The sequence below is a fragment of the Convolutriloba macropyga genome, chromosome 13, assembly GCF_964194025.1.
Source record: "Convolutriloba macropyga chromosome 13, txConMacr16.3, whole genome shotgun sequence".
In the NCBI taxonomy this organism is placed as follows: domain Eukaryota; kingdom Metazoa; phylum Xenacoelomorpha; order Acoela; family Convolutidae; genus Convolutriloba; species Convolutriloba macropyga.
In genome coordinates this window covers 39,310,981-39,331,701 of record NC_134480.1, presented here as the reverse complement: position 1 = coordinate 39,331,701, position 20,721 = coordinate 39,310,981, and the positions used below count along the sequence as shown (strand labels likewise).

At 34.9% G+C, this 20,721-nt stretch overlaps 1 protein-coding gene across 1 annotated transcript in view; it reads left to right on the top strand.

Annotated features, from left to right (window-relative positions):
- LOC142352004 (uncharacterized) overlaps nt 1-20,721 on the top strand; it is a 174,955-nt gene that overhangs the window by 144,647 nt on the left and 9,587 nt on the right. Inside the window, exons 5-11 of the mRNA XM_075404320.1 lie at nt 2,162-2,296; nt 6,398-6,667; nt 7,230-7,336; nt 10,595-10,931; nt 15,863-15,998; nt 16,486-16,716; nt 19,118-19,276. Of these exons, the coding sequence (XP_075260435.1) occupies nt 2,162-2,296; nt 6,398-6,667; nt 7,230-7,336; nt 10,595-10,931; nt 15,863-15,998; nt 16,486-16,716; nt 19,118-19,276 (1,375 nt within the window). The remainder of the gene's footprint in view (nt 1-2,161; nt 2,297-6,397; nt 6,668-7,229; nt 7,337-10,594; nt 10,932-15,862; nt 15,999-16,485; nt 16,717-19,117; nt 19,277-20,721) is intronic.

Sequence of the window (20,721 nt, the reverse complement as noted above, 5' to 3'; positions counted from 1 at the left end):
AGGAGCGTCTCCGAACCTACCCCCCACATTTGCACCGACTATACTACTAGAAAATGTACATGCACAAATACATACACAAAACCTATACCCTATCTTAATACATGGCGGCACCTAATCAATACATGTCCGCGGCTATAACTAATCTCAATACATGTCGGCGGCTATTACTAATCTTAATACATGTCGGCGGCTATTACTAATCTTAATACATGTCGGCGGCTATTACTAATCTTAATACATGTCGGCGGCTATTACTAATCTTAATACATGTCGGCGGCTATTACTAATCTTAATACATGTCGGCGGCTATTACTAATCTTAATACATGTCGGCGGCTATTACTAATCTTAATACATGTCGGCGCATAATCTTAATACATGTCGCCGGCTATAACTAATCTTAATACATGGCGGCTATACCCTATCTTAATACATTAACGCCGCTATACCTAATCTTAATACATGCTAATTCATTCCCTATCTTAATACGTTAGGGAGGTCCCAAATCCCGGAAAATACGCTATACCCTATCTTAATACATGGGGGACCTCACCCCCCCCCCCCCCCCGGGGAGTGTAGCTCACTATATTACTACTAACGTGCTTTTCATTTGAAAACGAATTTACAGTTGTGACATACCACCCCACTGAATGAACACATTTCCATCGAAGTTCCATAGATTTCAGGATCCGGTTTTTTTTTTAACTTCAATCAACCTTCTCTAGATGTTTTCCAACCATTAAAATTTTTCATAAACTCCTTTTGCTAATGTTGTATACTCGTCTGCCATATTTTTTGAGGGGAAAGTAACCCTTTTCTTTTGTTTGGAATAAAGAAACAATTGGATAAAATGCAACGTATACATATAGCAGAAATGGGATCTCTTCCGATTGAGCCCCCAAGTATGTTATGCTCCCCCAGTTACAGAGCATGTGCTACTATATGGAAAATCATCATCTAAAAATATGGCACATGCGTCTGGGGGTTGCAAATACGCACTCACTATACAAATGAGTCGGTAGTCAGAGCTCACGTTTTCGTGTTTCTTGACCAGTACTAGTTTCTGATTAGAAAAATAAGATGAGAATAATATACGCTCGAATTGATCTCTGATCAGATTGATTTTGGTTTGCAAACACACAGTGTGCGTTCAGCATGGGTCTGATCAGATGTTACTTCCGTCTGGGACCTCAACTTGGACTACTCGGACTAATCAATGTTGATTCTGTTCAAACTGGGGAGCATTGTGATTTTTACCTTTTTTTAAATTGCTTGTGTCTATTTTTACAAAAAGAAACACAAACCACTCTTTTTTAATCTTAAGTACAATTTGATTGGCTTCAAAGTCGGTTCCTAGATCGTCAATTTCTTTCAACTGATCAAGAACACTAGACTAATGGGAATTTTTTGCGAACTCAATCTTTAATCTAATAACTTTTCGGCCCAACAGATATCCACAACTTAAAGGCTACAGCTGGTTTCCAAATGGAATTCTCTTCACTTGAACAATACAAAACCGCTTGATGATCTTGAACTTTCATCCCCTCTGAACCCTCATGCGTCACCATGACTTATCACAAAGCGTAGCTAATAAATTTGTCATGAGGTATCAAAAATTTCTCGTGCAGAAATTATTTTAATCAAAATTGCAAACAGAACATTGAAATTGCTCAAGTCTCTCTTTTTCGTCTAACCATATTTTATCTGTATCTCCGGGCACAATGATCAATATGAAGTGTGTCCAATCACAACTTTCTGAAGGATTATTTTGACCTCTATACATTTATAATTTCATGCTTTTTGTTTTTTCCTCAAACGGCAGCAATGGAACTAAATTCGACCAATATTGCGTTCAATTACACTAACTTCAAAAATGAAAAATTAATTTCTAGTCTATATACATGAAAATGAAAAAAAAATATGACAATGAAAACTGATTGACTATCTATACTCCTGTATTGTACTTCATTAAATTCATTGAACTTTGATAATGCATCGCGGCCAAGTGAAGCACATTAATTAACGTTGAAATCAGTACTGTCAATTCTGGAATCTGAATATTTGTATGTGGGCTCATTTTTAAGCATTCATTATTTGAGCTCTGGGCTATAATTTCAGTTTGCAGATTTCAAAAAACATTTTCAGTTTTTTTTCCGTTACAGATATTGACGAGTGTACTGAGAACAGTACTGTTTGTGGTCTGACTGCTAATTCTTCAACGTGTGATAACACTCCAGGTTCCTATGTCTGCAACTGCAGTGGGAGTGGATGGACAGATATTGGCAACTACTGTGAAGGTTATCCATAGATCGACACATGAAAAGACAATGGTCAAATGACATTGTGTCCTAAAAGACTATTGCGGACAGGTATTGGGTATGAAGCGGCCATTAGCGACCAATAACGCGTATGAAATGAGCATATAGGGTATGAAAAGAATTTGTGTCAACTTACATGGTCCGGGATTTTGACCGATAAAAGTCACAGGTCAAACTAAGGAAACTTACACTAACTAATTGTACTAATTAAATATACTAAACCGATTAATTAATTGTACTATACATCGCAGGATTGACCAGCATAAAAAAGCTAATCAAAAATGAAACCCAAAATGTTTATGAATATTTATAAACAGTTGCGAGGAAGTTCACAGATTGTACTCTTATCACAGCTCTCCTCTTCACACTAAAAAAGTAAAAGTTATAGCTCATCTTAATTGCTATGATAAGTGATTTTCCTTGACTAAAATTAAATTACTCAACTTAAATAACTTTACCCCAACTTTACCCCAACTATCAAACGATTTAAGGCCTACACTACTACCTTAAAAGATACCCTAACTTTACAGCTAAATACTAAAATCTACTTAACTTTTTACATAGGCTAACGTAAATTAACCGCAACCTGCCTTAAATTACTCCCATTTTGTTATTCTTTACTATTTTTAAATTTTGAGTAAACTTACCCCGGTTCGAGACCGAATGGTTAACTTGTAAGAACATGCAAGTTCTTACAAAAGATGGTTAACTTGTAAGAACTTGCAAGTCGAATGGTTGACTTGTAAGAAATTGCAAGGCGAATGGCTAACTTGTAAGTTTCTTGCAAGTTCCTTCCGGTCGAGCAAAACTCCTATTGGTTAATTCAATTAAACATTCAGTCATTTACCGTAGAAAGCGCGTGGGAGTTAGTTGCTCTCTTTGGATAACATAATACAATTCGACCTAAGAAGACAAAATGGTTATTTTTTGAATTTTATCAATTCAAGAGAGTTCTTTTTGCAATTCCATTAAAAAACTGTAGATCTCAATAAGCTTCCTCACGATCGGTTTTTTTTTTAAAAAAATTGACTTTCCCAAAATATTGACTTTGGTTGAATATTCCCAACATTCATAAAATATTGACTTTAACTGAATTTTCAAACTCGTATGTGAGTATGTTCTCAAAATAATTTAGTGGCCCTTCATTTCTATTCCCTTTTTTATAATTCAATTCACACATTTCCAGTTTCTATTTTTTTCCAAAAATCGGTTTACGTTTATGTCTTGCAACGTTTTATTTACGGTTTAGTGGGTATGTGTGGGTATGTGTGTGTTTGCGTGTGTGGGTATGTGTGTGTATGTGGGTGTGTATGTGAGTGCTAATGGTTAACTTGTAAGTAACTTGTAGGTCGAATGGTTAACTTAGAGATTTGCTCCAAGTTTAGCCATTTTTGAAGCTAGACTTTCGAATTTAAAGCCTCAGTTAGAAGTTGGTTCTTCGTAGTGGGTAATCATTTTCCTCATTAGAATCCCTTCTTCAGTGCTTCAATAAACAAAAGTTTCTGTTTTAGCAAAAGACGCATCAAACACCGAATCGCAAAAAGACTGTATGATTGCAAAAACTCTTTCGATTCTTATCCTAAAAATTAGAGACTTTTCTTTAGTATATTTTCATAAATTTGGAAGAAATTGAATTTCATAACCATAATAATTTGCATTAAAAAGTTAAAAATTTACATGTACTATTATGATATTAGACGAATCATTAAGACAAAATAAGCTTCGTATCTAATCGACGCCATTTTTTGAAAAAAAATGGAATTGATGAGAAAAAGTATCCCCAAGAGTAAATTTTCCATCAATTTTTCGGAAAAATTGCAGCAACAAAAAATTGTTTTGTCTAATTCGAGTGTACAAAAAATATGTTTTTATTTTTTGAAATTGAGCTGATCAAACAAAAAAAAGTGGTCATCGTAACCAAATTGCACGAATATACAGAGAACCACAAATATATCAGAACTGGTCAACAGACAATTCTTGTAGATAGTTTAATTCTTAAGCAACAATTATTGGAATAGATCGATTTTCATACATGGTTTCAAGAAATACGGGAATTTTTAACTTTTTTTCGAAAGCAAAAGAAAATAAAATTTTTTTATGTTTTCTTAATGAACTACATGTCTTTGAGTTATTTAATTGCTTTTGAAAAACTTAAATTAAGTTCTCAAAAGTGTGTTTGGTGTGTGGCGTGTATGCTATGCTAATGGTTAACTTGTAAGTAACTTGTAGGTCGAATGGCTAACTTGTAACAGCCTTGTAAGTCGAATGGTGAACTTGTAAGAATATGTAAGTCGAATGGTTAACTTGTAAGAACTTGCAAGTTTTTGGAAGAAAAACTTGCAAGGCGATGCATCGCCTGGTAAGTTTCTGCTAAAATTTTACAAGTTCTTAGAAGATAACCATTCGGCCTCGACCCGGGACCTTACATTTAAATTAAGCAAATCCTACTCTAGCTATTAAGGTAAAAATAGTAACATCTTTTAAGTTATATTAAGGTACAAATACATTATTCGTTAACGTAAAAAGCTAAAAATACCAATTGTAACGTAATTATAAAGAAAGTTGAAGGACAATATTGAACTTATTCGACAACAAAATTTTCAACTTATATAACTCAATTTTTTACAGACTGCTGAAGGGGATATTTTAATAAACCTAATTTGGAATTCTAATAATCAAATCTCTGGCAATTCTAAGAAAAAAACAATTGAGATACTCAATTTGCAGGAACTAATGTTACAAAAATTACATTTTTACATAGAAAAATTTGCTACTCAATTTAGCAAACTCTTTTATAACTCAATTTATAGTAAAAAATATTTATTGTAAAAAAATTTATTGTAAAAATTTAAAGTAAAATAATTTGATGTATACCTTGATTTAAAGTTAATTTCAGTGTCTATTCACTGTAATATAGTAATTTTACCGTTAATTATTAAGGCTGGTCCTTGGAATTTTTTTAAAGGTCAATAAACGATTGTTCGTTTAATTTTAATGACACGGCATTATCATTTTTGTTTGCTTTTATCATAGGCATTTGCTCCAAGATTATCCATTCTGGAGCTAGGTTTTTAATTAAAACCTAATCAGTTCGAAGTTGGTTCTTTGTAGTGGGTGAACAATTTCCTCATTAGAATCCATTCTTCAGTGTTTAAGCAGAGCAAAAGTTTTCGGTTTTAGCAAAAGACGCAATGAACATCGAATCACAAAAATATTGTATGATTGCAATAACTCTTTCGATTCTTATCCTAAAAAATACAAACTTTTCTTTAATATATTGTCATAAATTTGAAACAAAGTGAATTTCATAACCATAATATTTTGTATTAAGAAGTTAAGAAGTTAATGTACTTTTATGATATTAGACGAGTTATTAAGACATAATAAGTTTCGCATCCAATCGACGCCATTTTTTCAAAACAAATTAGAATTGATGAGAAGAAGTTTCCCCAAGAGTAAGTTTTCCATCAATTTCTCGGAAAAAATGCAGCAACAAAAAATTGTTTTGTCTAACTCCAGTGTACAAAAAATATGTTTTTATTTTTTGAAATTGAACTGATCAAACAAAAAATAGTGATCACCGTAACCAAATTGCATGAATATACAGAGAACCACAAATATATCAGAACTGGTCAATAGACAATTCTTGTAAATATTTTATTTCTTAAGTGACAAACATACGAATAGATCAATTTTCATACATGATTTCAAAAAATACGGGAACTATTATTTTTTTTTCGAAAGCAATAGAAAATTTTATGTTTTTTTATGTTTTCTTGATTAACTACATATCTTTGAGTTATTGTTTTTGAAAAACTTAAATTAATTCTCAAAAATGTATTTGTTTTAAATTGACTAAAATGCAGATCAAGGCATTAAAAACATTGAATATAAGATAAACAGAAAATTTGGATTTTTTCCGTTTGTGCCTACGTTAGGTACACCTCAGTTACAGAGCACGTGTCATTACACAGTAAATTATTATGTAAAAATATGGCACGTGCGTCGGGGTGCAAATAATATGCGCTTACTAAGCTAGGGGGCACAAACGGAAAAGATCCGAAAATTTATATATTTCAGACGTTAACGAGTGCAATAGCAGTCCCTGCAACAGTACTTGTACAAACAACGAGGGTTCTTTTGTCTGTTCATGCCCCACTGGGTACGAGCTGAATGGCGATGGATTGAATTGTGACCAAATAGACGAGTGTGCCAGAAATACTGATAACTGCAACCAGACTTGCACCGACACTCCAGGGTCCTTTGAGTGCAGTTGTTCCAGCGGGTATTTTCTGGACGACGATGGGTTCTCGTGTACTCTACAAACTTGCCCTGAAAACGAAATTTGCGGTATGTTCAATTACTAATAACATTTCAATAAAAGTTATTGATAATTGGGATAAAACTATTGATAATTGAACTTGAAGTTAAAAGCACGAACCCAGAGATTAGACTAAATTCTGATTTCTGACACAATCAGATCAGAAATATTTACTTTTGATCAATAGATGATTTCAGTAAATCTTGTTAACTGAGTTTCTTAACTCCCAAGTTATAAGGATAACTGATAAAAAATAACTTTCTAAGTTGCGATCCCATACCGAGAAATGACCTCGGAATCTCAAAATGACCAAACCTAACTCGAGTGCAATCAAAAGAATACTTCTAGACCAAAATTAAAGAAGTCATTTTGACTTGCATCAATCTGATCAGAGGCCATTCTGGGAATCAAACTGGGGGTCTTTCCCATTATAGCTCCCCGCCCTCCTCACGAAATTATACCCCCCCCATTAAGGTATGTTTATACCATGATTGGGGGGCTAGAAGTTATCTGACCACTAAGCTGGGGGGACCCAAAACTGGGATATTGTAAATTTTTGTAATGTGTGACATGGGTCTGTGCTGTTTACAGCAATTCAGTATGACGTCAGAATTGCTATTCGAGAGTACTGGATCAGTGACCTGTATGTGAACAATTCAGAGACATTCGTCCATGCTGCAGCCTCACTCGAGGAACAAGTAAGTCACTCGACAATAATCAGAGCATCTTTAGAGATCAAAATAAGTGATTTCTGGAAATTGTTCCTTAAATGGAAATTAGATATCAATACAAACGTCAAGAAAACTAAAGAAAACCAATATTGAACTTTCTTGACCTCTAACACTTTCCATTGTTTGTAACCAGTAAAAACAGGTCACATCACTAATTTTACTTAATATTAATTTTTGTTCAAAGATTTTCAAAGATGTCAGGAACTTTCAGGCAGAATTATTGCAAGCAGACTTTCGTTTCTCCAGCCAACATCGAAAAGTTTTCTACACATTTTAGTAAGATTAAATTGGTTCCATCAGAAAGCTCATTCAGTGTAGAATTGGGAATTGGAATCCAAAAGTACACATTAAAAAAATTACAAAATATCCCCCATCCCAACACTCTCTATCACTCTCGCTTTCTCTCTCTCTCTTTCTCTTTCTCTCTCGCGCGCGCTCTCTCTCTCTCTCTCTCTCTCTCTCTCTCTCTCTCTCTCTCTCTCTCTATACACACACCACCACCACCACCAAGGTCACTGCTAATAATAAAAACATTTTTTGTTTTTTTTTATTTTACAAAACTACTCTCAGTAAAGTCCGTAATAGTTCACGTAGATTTTGTTTGTGAGTAGATGTTTTTGTGGAAAAATCTTTTCGAGGTGTATAAATTGCTAGTTGGTAGCTTTAAAAGGAGAAATTGTAAATTTCGCAATGTTTTTCCAAAACTTGGAGAACAAAGTTTTCCAAAACTTTCTGTCATTATTTCTATATATAAGACCTATTTAACTTTATTTAATCTTGGGTGGTCCATTTGTTTTATTTGATTTCAAGTTTTAAACTTATCTTGTACCCAAAAATTTTTTATAGGTTGTTCCTAATTTTCAGTGTTCTCTTTTGGTCTTTTTCCTGAGCTTATCATTGTGATCATAGAGCTCACAGCAAATCAAGACAAATTCTTATTCCAAAATTTAGTAAAAATCTTATAATCTTTTGAGTATATAATAATAAGGAGTGTAATGAATTCTTTCACAATCATGAGAACGGTTTTTTGACTTTGTCTCTTTCTGAGAAAATTCTGAGCGGTTGATGAATTCGCGTATTATCTCCAACTTCTAAATAAATCGTAAACTTTTTTTAAAAAAGGCTTTTTTTAAAAAAAAGTTTACGATTTATTTAGAGGTTGGAGATAAAACTCGAATTTTCTCTGAGATAATACCGCTCAGAAATTTCTCAGTTATTTCCTTCAAATTGTATTTTGGATTGGTTTTCAGGACTTCAGGATGTTTTTCACGACTACGTTTTTGGTGAGCTGTCTCCAGGCAACACTTCGTAGATTTTGTGCTGTCTAGATGTAATAAAGGTGACAAACCTAGTGCTTTTGTGGTTGCTTTAGAGCTCCGAGGTGACAATTCTAGTAGCCCATATGTTTTAAATCTACTGAAGAAGATGTGATGGCAAAATTTTTAGGTTGAAAGATTAGTTTTTGAAGTTTTGAGCCCTATATTACGGATTTAAATTCATTTTTGAGATTTCTGACAAATTAGATTGTTCATCGCCCATAGTTCACAAAGACTTTATGCGCTAAAAGTGTCCACTTGACACTTTTTCGAGATTTAGGTAATGTTAATGACAACATGAATAGTATTTAATGCTAACTTTAAAATTTTTTTGGAAAAGTATTTTTTGTTCTTTGATCTTCAGTTTTGAGTACAATTTGGCAGAAGGGTCACTGAGAGGGTTTCAGATATTTATTGGGTTAAGATAATTGCTGATTTTCCTTAATGCTGGAAAAATACAAAAATAAACTGACGACTAAATAAATTTTGAGGTAATTGATTAGAAACAAAAAATTAAGCAAATTGTATGGTATTTTGTTTAACTTAATGACAGAGGATTCAGTCGAAGATACTTCTCAGTTTTGATTTACTAAACTATAGCTATCTAAGACCAAAAATTTTACAACCAATCCTCAAAAAACCTTAAAATGCTCGAAAATAAATGTACCACGATTATTAAACTATGGGAGTTCCAGCATCTTTTTCCATGAATTTATTCATATTTTACTGAAAAACAATTAAAAACAGCAAAACAACTGCAAAAAATATTTTTTGCAAACTCTGCAGATAATAGTTTTACAATCGGTTTCAGTAGTCTTAGACAAATTTGAAGTAGAATCGGCTAAAATTTCGAAACGTCTAAAAACAAAGTCAATTTTTTTCCAAACACGACAAATTTTCTAAAAATACGAATTGACTGGCAAAAATTTAATATGGTCGTCATTACTGTCTAATTGAAAACATATTTTACAGGGTAAAAAGAGCTTCGTTTCACATTTACGTTCATTTGTTAGTAGAGGTCACATCTTAATACTCCAAAACACAAATATTAGAAAGTTCTACGAATAACTGCTCGTTTATTTACAAATTCATTGGTGTTGTTTACAGCCCCCTCCCCCCACTGACACCTCTCATCTAAATATATGTAATACGACTTTTACCTCAAATTTTATGTCACAAAGACGTTAATAATGTTCATGTTGAAGCAAAACTTCGCATAGGCCATATAATTTAAACAATTTTTAACAGCAAATTTTTGAGTAGCTGTAATTGCGTGTTTTTCAGCTGTAATCAAATTTGCAACACGGCAGAAAATTTTACAATTTGCTAAATTGTTGTCAATTTTTACTACAAGAGCTGAACTTTGTAGTATTTGGTCAATTCGGAAAACTTATGCTACTGAAATTGATACTCTGTTTTTTGAAGACATTTTTAGGGAGAAAAAGCACATACTAAGTCTAAAAGATGGACTTTGAATTATTAAGTAACTGCGTAACCATGACTGTGTTTATCAAAACAGCAAATCATCAGTTTAATGAATCAATTTTCAGCTGTCCATTTCATTTTTCCACAAATGAAAAGAATGTTTCTCTTCTCCCCACTTTGATCAGGTAAGAATAAATACTCGTGATCGAAGATGATAATTATATCCCCTAATAAAACGCGTTTGAAATGGTTTTTTTCGTTCCAAGTTTTCTAAACGGTTTCTTTGTTTAAAGTTTTCTGAATGGTTTCTTTCGTTCGTAGTTTTCTAAACGTTTTCTTTGTTTAAAGTTTTCCAAATGGTTTCTTTGTTCAAAGTTTTCTAAATGGTTTCTTTGTTCAAAGTTTTCTAAATGGTTTCTTTGTTCAAAGCTTTCTAAATGGTTATTTCGCTCAAAGTTTTCTAAATAGTTTCTTTCGTTCATAGTTCCGAGCCGGGTTTGCACTCAACAACCAAAGCTGGATACTCGACCACTACGAGCTTCTCAGATTTGATCTGAGGAGCTCCGACCACTATTTCGCCTACCTAAACATCACAATTGAAGACTCCAACGCAACTGTAGGGTCCAGAACGGATTCCTACATTGAGGCAGTTATCATCGCAGGAATGGAAACTTTGAACACTTCTCAATTTGTGAACCCGATCAACGTGACGTTTGACACGTTTGAGATTATAAGAGGGATGGTGGATAATGTCAATGTGGTGCTCACATGCACGAATTTGGGAATGATTGTTCAAATTGACGAAAGTCAGTTTACTGAGGGTGAGTCGATTAAATCAGGTCTCTTTTATCGTATGTCTTCCGTTCGCTCAACAATTCGTGTTTAAATTTGTTTTTATTTACCGTTTGGGATCAGATCCAAAAAAGTTTGCAAAAAAATTAAAATTCTTTGATAGAACAATTTTGAACGAGACGAAACGAGTTATTTGTGACATTTATAACGAAAATCAAATTCAGTTCTCGCTTCAATGACAAAAACCGATTCAATTTGTCCATTTTGCAAATGTTGTCACTAAAAACAACTTAAGTTTGTTTTGGCAAATTAATTAGAGATTTGATTAAAGATTGGAAACTAAAAAATGGGGTTTATTATGACACTTTCAACTCCTAATCCTACCAAAAATGCATTGTTATCAAATACTTTGAAAGTTTATTTGGATCTTTTCTGTTTGTGCCCCCCAGTTACAGAGCACGTGCCATTACATAGTAAATTATTATGTAAAAATATAGCACGGGCGTTTGTGGGTTGCAAATAATATGCACCGACTAAGCTGGGGAGAGGGGCATAAACGGAAAAGATCAGATTCTTTCAATGATATGAGACACATAATGCAAAAATGAGCTGAATTGATTTGTTAGCTCAATTTGTCGTTACTTGCATCCTCCTGCATAAAACTTTATGACCAATTTCAATATAACTTTTAATGTAAAAAATTAATAAAGTTTTCTCGCGTAGCAATCAAGTTTTTCGAAACCTCAATTATAGCGGTTCAAATACAAAAAGATAATGCAACAAGGATTAACATAAGAAGGCCGATGTTAAAAAGACACATATTATGATTCAGGCTGGCTTGGATTTAGGCTTACATAGTAATAATGCAAATGCCATCAGATCTATGACAACAAAAAATAAAAATTGATCTGGAGAAATTCAAATTATTGTGATGCAACACAGCTTGAAAACTTTGAAAAAAGTATATAAAAAATCACATGTTCAACAGGTTCATGTCAGAACTTGATTCATTGTGCCTGGAACCGGATTGAAAGTCAAGAAAATGAAAATTGTATCAAATCAAACTACCCTAGTGAAAAAAAACATTGTATTTGGGCAGCCAGTGTGTAATGTCAATTTAAATTTAAGCCTTCGCGTAATTTTTTTTGAAAGGATAGTAGTTTCTTCACTGATTTGTTCAAGACACACCGTTCAGATTATAGCTACTAGCATCACCATAGAAAACATATTTTTTTCCTTCTGAAGGCGTCTTTCAGTTAACAGTTCCTGCTATTGTTTATATGTGCTAATTTTTTCTAAATGTGTTGAAAGCATTGAGTGTGATCGGTTATGTAAGAATTAGGGAAAACGAGGCAAAAATAGAATTTCACTGCTAAATTCAGCCACCAAATTCACAAAGTTACTCTGTTCATCGCTGATTGATGATAACCCGGACTTCGTCCACATAACAATTCATTGCTGAGGCATTTAGTTTCAATTGTAACCAGTTCTGAAAGAGGGATTTTCAATAATAAATGCTTGTTTCATTCTACGCAGACTAATCCAAGCCAAAATACAGTACTTTGTTTTCCGGCCTTTTGCTGACCATGCATGGAGGCGTTCTGTCACCGAACATGGCAGACAAAAATTACAGACTTAGTAATCTCTGGACAGTCTGATCCACCATTTTGATAAATCAGACTGTGATTAGATCGCACATCGCAAATTTCGAATAACTCTCATGTAGGGGCAATTTCAAAATGGCGTAAACAATTATAGTCCTATCTTGAAGTTCTGTCCAATAGAAACGCCCAAAAATAGTATAAACCGGTGTGGTATTGAAGGAGGGATGCACTTGGTCCACATAGCAATTCATTGCTGAGGCATTTACTTTGTAACCAGCATTGAAACAGAACGCAAGCGGGAAGTTGAGGTGGGTGGGGTGGGGCAAATGGATAACCACCTTTTTATGAATGTAGAATATTAGTTTATGTGTTCAATTTTACTGCTGGTGATTACACAAGGTGGAAGAAACGCTTCTCAACTCGGTGACATCCGTGTTAATCTGCTTCGAGTTAGTTTTCCCTGTTCCTCAGATGCTGTCACAATGAGGAATTGAGAAAGAACGTTCATGAGAACTCCCGAAAAGTGCTCAAAATTGCATGAGAAGTATGTTGATCGAGAACTCAGTAGAATGAATGTACAGGAAACGAAAGCAATATTTGTCAAGTATAGATGAAAATGTGGGGGGAGGGGATGGGGGGATGGTGAGGATATTTGATGGGAGATGTAATCACTGCCGAGGACAGGGGAGACCGGGTCAATATCATGATGCATGAAGACTGTTTAATTGAACTTGTTTTTATTTCAGATCGTTTTGACACCATTCGACTATTGTCGCTATTGTAGTTTACTGTCTGACAATATAGAGATCACGAAAAGAAAATCAGTATCAAGTCTGAGCCATCACGCAAAATTTTGCGAATAGTACAAGCTACAAACAGCGAGCGAACTGGAGAAAACGTCCTTACTTCTACAGAAAATATTAATTTAAAGATATGGATTGATAGATATAGATAGATAGATATAGATAGATAGAGAGAAAGAAAGATAGGTAGGTAGATAGGTAGAGAATTGGCGTATGAACAAAAGTCATTTCCAAATTCTAACATAATATCTTACCTAAACCGTCGTAAGCTACTGGCAAAGCCAACCACTCACCAGTCGTTTGAGAGCATTTCAACCGACGTTCGTCGGTTAAGTTTTTAAAAAAACTTTTCGTACTTCTCTTTGTTTTTTAAAGGCCTGAATATGATGCTGCGGGTGGCCGCTCATGTGATCATTTATTGGACCTTGCTAAAATTGCTTCTGAATGCACGCATGTTTTTGTCATTGTTGGCGATAACGATGCCATGAACAGATCTATGCACTATATGTGCAAAAATTTAAAGGAATTTCGTGATGCAATTTGGCCGACCGAGGTGAGATTTGCGGCTCACATGCAACGAAAAGACCTACATACAGAAATTATCTCAAAAAACAATATGTTTTGTAGAAATCAATCGGGTTTTGTGTTGAAAAGCGCAAAATTTGTCAGGCGTGAAGATTTCAGCGATTTCAAGCCCTTTGATTTTGATCCATTGGGCGAGGGTTATCGCCATATGGCCGTTTTAGTGCTTTCGGTTGTCAAAGAGTTCTGCAACAATTGTTAGCATGAAAAGAATAAATGTAACACTCTGATTTTTATTGAATTGAAGTCATTGCTGGTCAGTTTTTATAGCTTCGGTCACAGTCAGAATAGCTTAGAAGTGGTACGCTTAATTGTGTACACGGCATGTGTTTGCTGTATTCTGTATTTATTTTAGTCCCCTGTAGATTTATTCTAAGGAATCTCATGTGTAACACGATAGTTCCTTGCTTTCTGCGTTTGAGATATATAGTTCATGTAACTAAAGACAACTGCAATGTTTCCCGTGGTTTGCAATGTTTGCGGGCAAATTAAACACATTGCGGGTTTTTCATGAATGTTTGTGTTCAATTCCTCATTATGACATCGACTTGGGAAAAGGGAAAACCTTATCGAAGGAGGTCAACACGAATGTAACAGTGTTGACAAGTACTTCTTCCGCCTCGGGTGTTCGCACACAGTCTCTACCAGTTTACCTGTGCGGAACTGAGCAGCCATATGAGCAGACATCTGAGCCATATGTCGATACGACGAACTGATTTATCTAAAACTACTGCTTCTTGGTCGCGATTTTTGCGTTTGATGCATTAAATAGCATGTATTTTGTAATGTTTTTCAATTTAAATGTTTAGACAAGTGACTGCTTGTTTCAAAAGCATGATTTTGAGCCTAGCCTCGCGTAGAAATTGTTTTACTATCAAGCGTAATATATGCATCCAGTAGCTAATGCCCTCTTGAACAAACAAAATTGCCGGTAATTATGCCAAGCGTGAAATAAGGCGGCAATTTTCTCTGCCAAGATAAAAGACAGGCGGTAATTATCACGGCCAAGACAAAGTACAGGCGCGAATTTGCACTGATCAGCTCAAGGCCAGACGAATAAATTTAATGCGAAATTTATAGTCTATAAATTGTAAAATGGGACCTGACCCAGAATAATGCTCCGTATAAAAAACATGCTGTTTTTTCTATTATTCAGCGCTGTTTTGCAATGGCTACTAAGTCCGGGAAGTAGCCCAAGTTTAGACATCGACTTATAAAAAAACATGCAGCAAAAAGTGGCATGAACCGACATAGCTCTACCTGAACTAACAAATCGGCTGTTAATCGACTCGCACTAGAGTCTTGCTCGGTATAAATTATTTCGACTGGACTTTTGCAGGGCCCATTTTGTTCTACTCGAAATAATACCGAATTACAAAAAAAGGACCCAGCTATTGCCAAAACATGAGTTGAGGCGAGGAAAAAACTCTTGTTGAGCTTGCTTTCCGCTTGAATTAAACTAGGTAGCTTGTTGTAATACTGCTTCTCTGCAAAACATAATTAAGATCTAAAATTTTTCTTGCAGTTTTCTTTTCAAAATTATGAGATATTGTTTTTTAAAATTAAAAACAAATTTCTGATTAATCAGTGATTCATCAGCGTTGTAACGTAAAAACGAGCATACTTGCTCGCTACAGTGTAAGCATTGGTGAAAAACCATGCTCGACCATAAATTCCTATGAAAAGACTTCTGCTCGACCCTAATCGGCCAACAAAAAGACTTTTGCTTGAATCATTAAAATTTTTTCTTCGACTTTAAACATAAAGCTCGACTGCGATTAAACAATTAGGGCCATCGAACTAGAATTTTTAAGTCTTTTTATAAGTCGAGGTCTTTGCTGAGAAAGTGGGAGGTGTTTTGCCGCGACAGACAGGTGATTTGCGTTGGGAGGTATTTTATTTCACAATAACTCGTCGCATTTCTTACGTTATTTCTCGGTGAGACATCAGCTAGGGTATTGATATTAACAGGTGTTTCATCGGCCAATCTGACCCTGAAAGATCCTGCTTGCAGTTTCACTAAGACTGGGCAAACTTGGGAAGCATCTTTCGAGTACAATAACTGTGGGGTTGTCAGAGAGGAGTTCTCTGAAAATGGAACCATCAGGTTAGCCGGCAAACTTGGTAAAAGCTGATTTTTTAGGAGTAATTTAAACAGGTATACAACTCAACAGAACTGAAAACGAATCAGGACGCGTGGTCTGGCGGCTAAAAGACGTAATGATTGAGATCTCTAAATAGTAGCACTAGATGTATAGATCGAAACCAGCTGTGATTAACCCTGAAACTTAGCGATTCAATTATCTAGTACAGCTTTTGTTCAAGCCGCACTTCATTCGGAACACGCATGTACAAGTCCTGAAATCTCAGATCTCTGCAGTGCAAGATTCTAGAATACCATATTTTCTTACAGATTTGAAAACTATCAGCATTTCTGAGCTTGCAAAGTGTCTCTAAACCAAGGTTACGATACTTTTCTTAAGTCTGTCGCAAATTCTGGCTTATATCTTGAACCACTAACGCTTGATTATCTCAATGAAATCATCACAGTCGCGTAATCTATACTTTAGTATCATAACAGCGTTTCATTTCAGGTACACACAGTTTGTCCTCTACGGTGATGTCGAATCCATTGACTTTCCGGAATCAAATCTGGCTTATGTCAATGCCAGATCTCACATTATAACATTGGAGTGTAACTATCGAGTGTCGGAGGCATTTGGAACCGAACTTGAATTCTTTGATCCGGAAGTAGTAGATGCTGTTGGCTCATTTAATGTATCTCTGCTGCTGTATGAGAGTGATGATTTTTCGCAAGTTGTTACGTGAGTTAAATTTTCTCGGACCTTTTTTTAAGAAGTTTCCTCGTCATTCGCGGATTCAAGTTTTGCAAGAATTCTGTAAGGTGTTTCAACAGCTCCTCAGGCAATCTTCTGAATGAACGTTCGGTTTAATAATTAGTGTACAGAAAATTTAAGTTTTTCTTAAAGATTTTTTAAATATTTTTTAGGAGGGTTATTTCAAGATTCTAGATTCTTCGACTTAAAAGTAATCTCAAAGAGACAGAAAGAGTTTTTCAATTCTCACATTTAGCATAGATTTATGGTTATGGTTTATGGTTGTATTGTCATGGTCTATTGTCTATGGTCATATTTAAATCGATTTATGGTTATTTAAAATTCATATGAACGGAAGACGCCCAGGTCGAGGTGGCCAGACCGAAGTGACCCCTGATCAGACGAGTTTCGAGCGCACACATGTTCCCGGTGCGCTCGAATTACATGGTCTGGAAAAGGCTTCGAGCGCACTTTTGTCTGGACAATGGTCTGGAACTTGCCTGATCAGAGGCCACTTTGTTCAGGGACGGTCTGATCAGAGGTCACTTTGGTCTGGGACGGTCTGATCAGAGGCAATTTCAAGCGCACACAAGTCTGATCAGAGGCCGATTCGAGCGCACACTAGTCTGACCAGAGACCCATTCAAGCGACATTTTTTTCCAGTTTTTTTTGTTTTCTTACTGACTTTTGTTGTCTCGGGTAAGAGACAACAATAAAACAGCATTCTGATCGGAACTTCATCTGAAAATCTGATGGGTTTGATCAGAACCAAGGGGTCCAGCTGATAGCAACTGCCGGTCTCCTCAAGAAAAGATTTTGAATTAAAGTAGATCAAGACGTTTTTATGCAGAGCTGTCTAAGTTCATTTTTTCAGTTAAAAGCTTAAAAAAATGGCATACTCAGTAATTTTTATTTTTTTGGAAGATTTTTTTCGATTAACTTTCATTAACAATACTTTCAGGATTATTTTTTTTAGTTAAATATAATATTGATAAAATGATATATGAAATGAATATATTATAACGATATTGTCTAAGTCCGACAGCGAAGAAATTCGCTTCCGAGATTAATGAAGAATGGCAATTTTTAAAGACGCACAATAAGTAATTCAAGAGCTTGACAAATATAATTGTCAAGCTCAAAATTTGTCAAGCTCTTGAATTACTTATTGTGCGTCTTTAATGGAAAAATTTTCATGAACTCTTTCTGTTTCTGCATCAGATTCAATTTACACTTGCTTTATTATTTTCAGTATTTTGTCCGTTTTGTTCCGTTAACACTTTTTTTATTTGTACCACGCCAGATCGTGCAAATCGCAACGTGGTTCTCAAAAATCTCAGATCTTCTTCATTGAAAAAATCGATGGAATCCAAGATCATGAATCTCGCTTGATGTCGTGCATTTGAAAGTTGGTTCGTAATAAGTAGTCTAATGATACACGGTTGGGCACAAATTTGAGAGATTCATCTGTGATGCAGGCTAAAGAATTTCAATTCTTCATAATGAAATTGAGCAAATCAACAAGATGGCTTTTCAATTGAAAAAATATAAAGCCAAAATAGCTTAATCTCAATATCCAATTATATTCTAGTCATAATTGACAGGCCGGTGGCTTGTGGGAGCCTGTCAATATTAATTGATGCTAGATAAGAAACTGTTTTCCATTTCGTTGGTTTTTCGTATTTTCGCTAATTTGCCCGAAATCAGCGACAATGCGAAAACCACCGAACACATTGCCATTCTTCATTAATCTCGGAAGCGAATTTCTTCGCTGTCGGACTTTTATGCGCTCGCTTACTTTCGAGATCTGAATACATGTACCTAAAAAACTTCACCTTGATTTGAGTTGCTTTTAAGGAGTTTTATAATTGAGTCGCTTTCTCATTTCTCTCACTTTAAGCGTCTTAATTATTATACCACACAAACTAAATTGAGGTAAATTTCGGTGTGAAGGAAATTTATTTATGAAATGCATTTTTGTAGCCCTGAACATGGTGAAAACGGTAAAAATGGAAATCTCACTGATAGAAACCGCAAATCTTACAAAATTTTAGAACATATTTTCCTCAAAGTGAATCTGATACAAGTTGAAAGAAATATCGTAGAAGCAAGTGGCAGGTGGCGCAGTGAAGTCGAAGCGGTTAACATGCAAGGGTTTACAGTTTTGAACACCTGTGCTCCAATTTTTTGGGAACAAATTCCGATGAATAGGTTGAAAATAAAAATTTTTAACGCCAAAAACCGCAAATCTTACTGTTATCCGCAAATCAATTTTACTGTTTTCATCGCTAAAAGATGAGGGCGCGTTGCGGCAATTTTTATTTCACCACAATTCACCGCAATTCTTACATTAATTTTCGCCAAAACCTCGACCCGTGTTATGTTGCAGCACTTACCCGTGGTACGTTGAAGACGGGAGCACATTACTGGCATTTGAGGCCAAATTGGATACAGGTGACACTCAGTTGGGTATCTACCTGGACGAGTGCTGGGCTGCCCCCTCATCAGACATTTACGACCAAGACAAAGTCTCCATTATGGCTAACGGGTAAACATAGCCATCTCAAATTTTTAAAACTGTTTCTTCATGCTTGCAGAAGGTTATATACTATGGTACCAAAAACCTACACTCAAAATTTGTACTCTTTAGGCACAATTGGCGCTCAGTAAGAATTGCGGTAGAGGTCAAAATAGCGTGGCGTGAAATTTTGAGTTTTAGCAGGGATTTCATTCTTGTTTTCTCTGCTTAAGCGAAACAGATGATTAAACCGCTTTGTTCTTATACTGTTTCGCAAGTTGTCATGCTTCGCAATGTCGGATAACCACGGGCACAGATCCAAAAAAATACTCAACATAGAATCATAAGAAAAAAGATGCCCTTTCAAGATCTCATGTTTTCAGTGTTTTAATGTTAGTGTGCTTAAATCAAAGATTGTTGGCAATTTATTCCAAGAAAAGTAGTAAAAAATAATAGAGTGGCCAGCATAAAGTCTGGTTTTGAAAGCAGGTGAAAATTGATGGGCAGTTTAGAAGCAACAATTAGAAAAACAGACAGTTTTTTTTTCAGGAAAATATTGAAAAGTGCTGGAAAATTGGAAGGAAACTGATATAGATGTCGTGAGAAACCTGTAAGAAAAATGATAAAAAATAGTCTACTAGACATTCTTAGACTGCAGGCGAAGTGACGTGTTAGTAGATAGATATATGATTCACTAGTTGAGAACAAAAATTAATCTTGCAAGATCGAACCGAAGGAAAGAAATTGTACAATATCTCGAGAGACAAAGTTAAACTTGCAAGATATTGCAAAACAAGTTAGTCTTGCAAGATCTTACAAGACAAAATTGGTGTTGCAAGAATCTTGCAAGATTAACTTTTCATTAGACAAGTAAATATTAATATCCAAAATTTAGAATCGAAACGAGAAAAAATAAAAGGCTGGTGCATAAAAACAGAACAAGTTCATGTTGCCATTTTTGGTCAGAAGAAATTAATTATATCTTGAAATTAATATTTCAGTCCTTTTTGCTTAGTTCAAGCAGAATTGTTCTTGCAAAGAAGATAAGGTTGCAAGATCCCGCTTCAATATTAAAATAAAAAGTTTAGTCTTGCAATTGCAATATTCTTACAAGCTCTTGAAATATAATTTTTGTTTTCGACTAGGGTTTGAGTTCGAAATATAACTCGTTTTTTTTTGTTTCTGACAATTTTTTTCAAAAATATTGAGCTGTACGTAGCTTTTTGATACCATTTTGTAATGGGTATTCCATTCTTTAATCAGTCTACGCAAACCTCAATTGATTCGAAAATTTGCATTTTTTTTAACTTTTACAGGCTAACAAAAATTTACAGACACCAGCATTTTTTTAAAGGAAACCCCACCCTGAGGAGGGTGTCTTAATTTAAGATTCTGATTATGAGTAAAATTACCTTGAGAATACTTTCAAAATTATAAAACCTTACTTAAAACAAAATCAAAAGTGGATGCTGATT